Source organism: Helianthus annuus, chromosome 1, assembly GCF_002127325.2.
Source record: "Helianthus annuus cultivar XRQ/B chromosome 1, HanXRQr2.0-SUNRISE, whole genome shotgun sequence".
NCBI lineage: Eukaryota > Viridiplantae > Streptophyta > Magnoliopsida > Asterales > Asteraceae > Helianthus > Helianthus annuus.
The window spans coordinates 87,583,981-87,591,863 of NC_035433.2; the positions used below are offsets into that span (position 1 = coordinate 87,583,981).

The 7,883-nt window shown below is 38.3% G+C and overlaps 2 protein-coding genes across 2 annotated transcripts; one reads left to right on the plus strand and one right to left on the minus strand.

Moving 5' to 3' along the window:
• The first annotated feature begins 2,287 nt into the window (after positions 1-2,287).
• On the plus strand, positions 2,288-4,717 carry LOC110871505 (photosystem II reaction center PSB28 protein, chloroplastic). Its single transcript, XM_022120214.2, has 2 exons — positions 2,288-2,475; positions 4,050-4,717. Exons 1-2 carry the CDS (start codon positions 2,397-2,399, stop codon positions 4,517-4,519), a joined length of 549 nt encoding a protein of 182 aa, XP_021975906.1. The 5' UTR covers positions 2,288-2,396; the 3' UTR covers positions 4,520-4,717.
• Positions 4,718-5,049: 332 nt separating this feature from the next.
• LOC110871491 (subtilisin-like protease SBT1.2) lies at positions 5,050-7,548 on the minus strand. Its single transcript, XM_022120211.2, has one exon. It carries the CDS (start codon positions 7,445-7,447, stop codon positions 5,153-5,155), a length of 2,295 nt encoding a protein of 764 aa, XP_021975903.1. The 5' UTR covers positions 7,448-7,548; the 3' UTR covers positions 5,050-5,152.
• Positions 7,549-7,883: the final 335 nt, after the last annotated feature.

A 7,883-nucleotide genomic window follows, 5' to 3' on the forward strand; every position in this document is an offset into this window, starting at 1 on the left:
GATCGTATTGATTTTAAAACCGAGTAACATCATAATCAATTTAGTTTTTTTTTTCTCTTATGTATGATAAATACAAAAAACACATTAATAATTAAAGCTGACAAGTTTTCTTCACTTGGTAGTAGGGCTCTAAATGAACCAAATGTTCAACGAATAGTTTGTGAACTGTTCAATGATAAGTTCGTTTATGTTCATTCTTTTAATAAATGAACAACCATGGATAAGAAATTTCGTTTGATAAGTTAAACAAACAAACATGAACAAAGAATGCGTTCGTTAGTTTTTGTGTTAATTTGTTAAATATTTTTTTTTTTTTTTTGTGGAATCTTCGTAATCTCTTTCTGATTAAAAAAATGTAGATTGTATTTTTAAATAAATATATAATATTTGTTTGTGTTCATTTATGTTCAAGAATATTTATTTGTTTTTGTTTGCGTTCGGTAAATGTTCATGAACATGCTCATTTCCTTTATGAATGAATACGAACACAAAATCTCGCTTGGTAAGCGTTCGTGAACCGTTCATGAACATGTTCATTCCTTAATGAGCGAACACGAACAAGACCTTGTTTGTGTTCATTTACAACCCTACTTGGCTGGTTTAATAATTAACACTTTCGTCAAAGATTAAAAGAAAACCCTCATAAAGTATAAAAGACAAGATTCAAATTTATAATGTGAGTGATTTTTTATTTGGTTTGATTCAAGTTAGTGAATTTCGGTCTTATAAACGTAAAAAAAGACGGTTTGATTCAAATTTATAAGCTTATGGTGGACGCGCGCACCTCTTGAAAAAAAAATTTATGTATTTTTTAGACAAAAAACCCGACCGCACCTTCTGAAAATATGTTTGAACCACTAAAAGGATGTAATGGTGAATTCAATATAGCGTCTAGATTCTTGATTGTCTCGAACTCGATTCAACCATGGAAGTGATGGAACCCAACTAACTGGTTCAATCTGAAGTTGATCAAATGAACTGACCTAAAACAGAGCGGTTCAAAGTTAACAAACAAACTTGTGTAGTGAGCGGGTCCAATCCAACATGCTGGTCTGGTTATATAAAGTTGCTAATAATTATAACTTCTAATATTTAGATTAATATAAACTTTTGCTTGCCTTATTTAAAAATTCAAATTCAATCTTTAGTTAAATGAACGAACATGAACAAAGGTTGCGTTCGTTCATTTATGTTCGTGAACGTTCGATAACCAGTGGCGGATCCAAGATTTTTTTCCTATGGGTTCACTTTTTTGGGTGGTCAAATTTTTACAACATTCGTTATAATTTTCGGGTCGGGCCGGGTAGGGTCGGTCGGGTCACAAAACATAATAAAGACATAAATTTCATATCAAATTTCTATTAGCATTAGTCCAAAATTCAGGTTTCATAAAACTAAATTTGCTAAAGAGCCAAAGCTCATATCAAATCAAATAACTATCCTACGAAAACCACAAATCACAAGTAACGAGTTAAAAATTGAAAGAAACTTTACCTCAAATATCGCCTACTTTGATGCTTAAAACTGTCGAATGAATACGTGTTTGTTTGTTAGTGTCCGTTTGTGTTTTAATTTTTTTTATATACATTAACAATATATATTTATTTATTTTATATTTTATTCCCTAAGGTCCCACACAAACAAACAAACGAAACAACAAACCGAGAAACCCTAAGCTTTTTGAGACATTATTTTGTGTTACTTATGTTTATCAGAATTAGGTTTATTAAGCAAGTATATTTGGATAATTAGGTTGGTATATTTTGGGTGAATCTACTTAGTATCTTTGATGCCGATCATATTCGAAATTTAATGTATGCTTGTTTATTTATGTTCATTAACGTTCGTATGTATTCATTTATGTTCATGAACACTTTTTTGTGTTCATGAACGCCCATTTGTGTTCGCGTGCGTTTATGAACGTTTCTTTGTGATCGGCACCTAAAATTAACAAACGAACACGAAAAGGTTCATTTCCTTAATGAACAAATATGAACATAAAATCTCGTTTAGTACGCGTTCTTGAACTGTTCATGAACACATGTATATGCTTAACAAATGAACACAAACAAGCCTTTATTCGTGTTTGTTCAGTTCGTTTGCAGCCCTAGCCCTAGGCCCCGTCCACCCTTGTGAGATAAGAATAGGTCTAAAAATCTCAAAATCAAAAATCAAATTTAATCCAGAAAACTATAACAAACCTTGACTGCATTATGTACACATTAACAAAGCACAACCTCTCTACACTCAACAACTATTCTTCTAAAAAAAAAGTAAATCCCTTATCCCCTCCAACTGAATGGCTGTCATTTGCACACACACACACACAACTGCAGTACCACCATAAATAAAACCATGAATGAACCATCTCTGTTTCTCCAGTATCTGCAACAACAATGGCGACCTTGCAAACCATAGCCTTCTCCTCACCACTCTCTCATCATTCTCCTCAACAACCTCTTCGTCTTCATCCAGGTACGTACTTCATAATGCTTCCGAAATTAGGTTAACACGAGTATCTGAAATTCATATCATTATAGCTTCAAGATGTTGCAACATGCATCGTTATTTGATGTTAACCTAGATTGCTAGCTTCTGATCGGAATTTTAACTGTGTAGCTAGAAGAATTTTGTGTTTTCGTTAAGGTTATGTCAGATTTCGATAAGTGATGTTCGATTGTTCATCTAGATCTCAATGTGATACTGGACTGCGTATGTGAAATTTTGTTTAATCATTAAGTAGTTCGTTAATGCGGTAAAATTTTGAATATAGGTTATTGCGGCGGGATATCGGTAATTTTAATATCATGCAGGATTTATATATATAGCAGTTTAACACTAACAATATAGTATACTCTCCTTCCATTAATAAATTAACCTTTTGCAATTTGCAAAACACTAACAACTGTAGTAGCAAGTAGGACCTGATTAAGACTTAGAAAACAAACATTTAGCAGCAATAAGAAGAAAGACGAATGATAGAACTGAGAAGAAAGGTACTGATATCGGGAATATCAGTGATATATCGGTCAATATCGCCGATATTATTGGTACCGATATTTTGAACCGATATCTCGGCAGGGGACCGATAAGATAACCAATTTATCATTGATATATCGGGGTATTAACTACATAGTTAATAATCTTCGTAAGGTTTCGGTGTTTTTTATAATTAGCTAACTAGGTTAACATGAGTATGTGAAAATGTTGAAACATGCATAATTATTGTTGTGCATTCGTAATTTGTTGTTATCCTAGATTAAGTATTGAGTTTATGAGAGGAGAATACGGTATACGGTACTAGTTTGCTAGCTTCTGATCGGAATTTTGAAGGCGTTTCTGTTAGAATTGTGTGTTTTTCTAGAACGATTATCAGAATTTTAGTATCCGTAATCCATAGGTGATGTTCATCTAGATCTCAGTGTGATGCTGGACTGTGTATGTGAAAATTCATTCAATCATCTTCAAAGTTCACAATGCGTCGGTTTTTTTTCGAAATCATTCAATTAGGTTAACAAGAGTGTGTGAAAATCAAATCATTATAGCTTGAAGATGTTGTAACATGCATAGTTTTCGTTATGCGTTCTTAATTTCACGTTAACCTAGATTAAGTATTGAGTTCATGAGATGAGAAGACGGTACTAATATGCTAGCTTCTGATTGGAAGTCTGACCGTGTTTCTGTTAGAATCTTGTGTTTTCGTAATGAGGTAATCGATGGGTAGTGTTTAACACTTTAAATAAATCTCAATGTGACACTGGACTCTGTTAGTTGCATAGTGGACCGTTAATGGCTTCAATTTCGGTCAATCATCTTCGTAATGCTTCGATTGATCTCTGACTGTACTAATTTGCTACTTCTGATCGGAATTTTGATGTTTTTCTGTCATAATCGATTATTAGACTTTTCGTATCAATAACCGAAATGTGGTGTTCATCTAGATTTCAATGTGATACTGGACTGTGTTAGTTAACAGAAAGTATTGGTATAATGGATTGATCTTGTAGTATGATAATGGCTAAACTGCATGTTTAATTGTTTATAAACAGGGATGAAATCAGGAACTGTTTGGCACAGTTCACGTTCATCATTCAGCGGACAAGCATTGACCACACCAATTTCAAGGCAGAATCGGACCCTTAAAACCTCTCGCGCATTTACACTTACTATACAAATGGTCAAACCAACAATTCAGTTCATACCAGGTAGAGACGAACAGACAATACCAGACGTGAAGCTAACAAAATCAAGAGACGGAACAAACGGTATGGCCATATTCAGGTTTGACCAACCATCTGTGTTTGACTCGTCCGGTGAAGTTGGAGACATTACCGGATTCTACATGATTGATGACGAAGGGACCCTTCAATCGGTTGATGTTAGTGCAAAATTCGTGAACGGTAGACCAGCAGGGATTGAAGCAAAATACGTGATGCGGACTCCAAAGGACTGGGACCGGTTCATGCGGTTCATGGAGCGCTATGCTAATGTCAACGGCTTGCAGTTCGTCAAAAGTTAAAAAAAAGTCAACGTATATACCGTACCCTCTCCCTTACCCGCCACTCTTGCTGCGATTGTGTTTTTCGTTACTGTAATTAGGTCATTGAAATGTGACATATTTGAGATATCATCTAGTGGCATACATAGACCTAATGTGAGTACTATCTAATGACCATTCACATTCCAATTCATAAAGTTTCAATTTTGTTTTCTAAAATGAAGCTCCTTTTAATATTATAATGGAGTTAATTACTGTTTTCGTCCCTGTGGTTTGTCAAAAATCACTATTTCAGTCCATTAGTTTAAAAATTGCGATTTCAATCCCTGTGGTTTCACTTTCGTAACCATTTCAGTCCACCTCGTAACCATTCAGTCCCTGTACTAACAGAATAAATGGATTGAAATGGTTACGAAAGTGAAACCACAGGGATTGAAATGGTTACGAAAGTGTAACCACAGGGACTGAAATCGTAATTTTTAAACTAATGGACTGAAATAGTGATTTTTGACAAACCACATGGATGAAAACAGTAATTAACTCATGATATGGAAATATGAAATGATACATTCTTTATATTGAATCTTTGAGTCTTTATCAAATGATAAAGAATCCAACAATACTTTAAAACTTAAAATGCAAATAGCCTTAAACTCAATTCTTGCTAGTTGACTTTGTGACTAGAATAGGACTTTGAATCTTGACTTTGTTATCCTTTAAGTTCATCCAAGTCAACTGCCCTTGACTAAACCTCCCTTGTTTGGACCCTGATGATTTCTTCAAGATGAACCAAACGCGGTAAGTCAAACTCTGATTTGACCGTGAAAACGACAGCCTCCTAGGTTTGACCCGTACTTTGACTCCTTCAGGTGCGACTACTTTAACTGCGTAAGTAGACTTGGATTCTCCCACATTCGTCACACGCCTTTTGACCATCTTACTAGTCATACCGGATTTGAAAATCACCGATATCGAAGGGTAATTCAGGCTAAAATCCTTGTTGTTTTTCATCATATCCTGACAACTCACATTCCTGTGAGTGATAGTGAAAATCTCCGATTTTGTATACCGAATGCTGCATAAATGCATGATATATTCATTTGGTGTAATGTCGTATATCAACCCGGGTTCTATAGCTCTTACTGGATTCACATGACCAGCTCCCATAGCAAGAATCCCAGCTGGTTTATCTCCGTCCATTATCGGTTTCCCGTAATGATCGGTCACATCTGCGGTGGTCATCAGGGCGGATTTGATCGCGGCAGGGCTCCATTTCGGATGTGCCGAACGTATCAACGCTGCAAGCCCACCAACATGAGGGCATGACATAGATGTTCCAGACATAATTGTAAAGTTGACTCTTCTAGAATCTTCCGGAAGGGCTGACGGACCCAAGTTTTGCGGCCAAGCCGCTATAATATTAACACCTGGAGCGATCACATCCGGTTTAGGTATCACGGGGTCCATGAAACTCGGTCCTCGTGATGAAAACTGAGCCACTGATGGTCCTCTAGCTCTCCCGATCACGGTCCCACCGAATATGATTCGGCCCGTGGGTCGTCTTGTTGAGTTGATATAACTCTTTAACTGAACCGATTCGGAATACCCGATCAACGTGGCTGGTAAAACATGAGCATCGATCGAGTCTTCTTCCAAGTTTATTTCCGTGTTTGCAAGAATCATCGCGGCACCGCCAGCCTCCTTGACTACTTGACCTTTCTCCGCCCTCCCATTAACTCCTCGATCGCAAACCACCATTTTTCCTTGTACTTTATTTCTCGGGAGCGAACCCTTAAAGCAATAGTTACTTCCTCGGTCTCCACCCGTTAAGTAAACGATTTCCAACCGTTTTTCGTGTGAGGTCCCGGGGTACACCGATTCTCCGTAAACAATTTTTCCGTTCCCCATACGAACCACAGCCGGGAACTTTCGGTCAAGTGTGCTAGCACCAATGGTCGCAACCCATGGAGCCACATTGGCAACCGAGTTTGCTATTGGCCCGTTATTACCCGCAGCACATATGACCGATATCTTATGCTCCATGGCGCGAAAACTTCCAATTGCAATGCTATCATCATAAAGCGGAATCGGGAACCCGCCAAGCGATAGCGAAAGGATATCAACCCCGTCTCGAATCGCCTCATCCATTGCAGCCAAAATATCTGAGCTGTAACATCCACTAAACCAACACACTTTATATATTGCGATATGCGCTCCCGGTGCCATACCTCTCGCGGTTCCGGCTCCATTCCCGAGAACACTCGCCATCGGGACAGCGCTTCCTGCTGCCGTCGACGCCGTGTGGGTCCCATGTCCGTGCGAATCCCGAGGCGACAAATACTCCGACACGTCATCTTCGGACGGCGACAACGAGGCGACACTATGCCCTTTACTAAAAAACCGCGCACCAATCAGTTTTCGATTACAATTCGCACCGTTAAAATCTTCGCCACTCTGGCAAACCCCTCTCCATTTTTTAGGAACCGGTGGCATACCCCGGTCATCGAAACTCGGACTTTCAGGCCATACACCCGTGTCAAGCACTCCAATAATCGACCCTCGGCCGAACCCGGACTTGACCCACGCACCATTTTCATCATTCGGGCTTAAGCCCAAGAACTTGTAAGAATAAGTGGTGTGGAGTTTATGGACCCGGTCCGGTCTTATCGCTACAACATGTCGTAGCTTACGCATTAACTCTAGCTCCGGCTCCGAGAGCCGAGCCGCAAAGCCTTCCATAGCCGAGTGATACGAATACAAAAGACGCGAAGACGGGTCGTCTACAGTTTTTTCGAGAACCGAAAGGTGCCAGTGAAGTTTCGACGCGAAAAGGGCGTCGGGGTGGAGTTGGATAATGTACGTTTTTAGCGGTTGCTGATGAGCGAAAGTTCGGGTTAACAACGAGTAGAGTAAAATGGTACAAAACATGAGCGACGTTTTGAACGCCATTGTATTGTACTGTACTGTACTGTCTACAGTGTAGTGTAAGTGTAGTAGTAGTAGTAGTGTAGTGATGAAGAAAGTGGTGCATAAAGGGGGTATTTATGTGCATGGTTTTGAGGCAATTCAAATGTCTGAAATCCTCTGATAAAACTCGTGAAAATTAAGAGCTCTTCATCACGAGGATCTTTTGGTACATACAGAGAGAAAAATATGATTTTGTGGGGGCTCTTCAGGGAGCTTGGTTTTCACGGGATGTTTTTTGTATGGGTTTATTACACTTTTGGGGAAAAAATTGAGGTTATTTTGGTCATTTGAAGTGTTTTTTTACATTTATTGTTACATATGTCACACGACTACATTTATTTCTTAACAGGCTCCAAAGATTTTTCTGTTCTTTTTACTCATGTCAAGTTGTTGAACATAGAGAAGTCTTTTCAGTTGA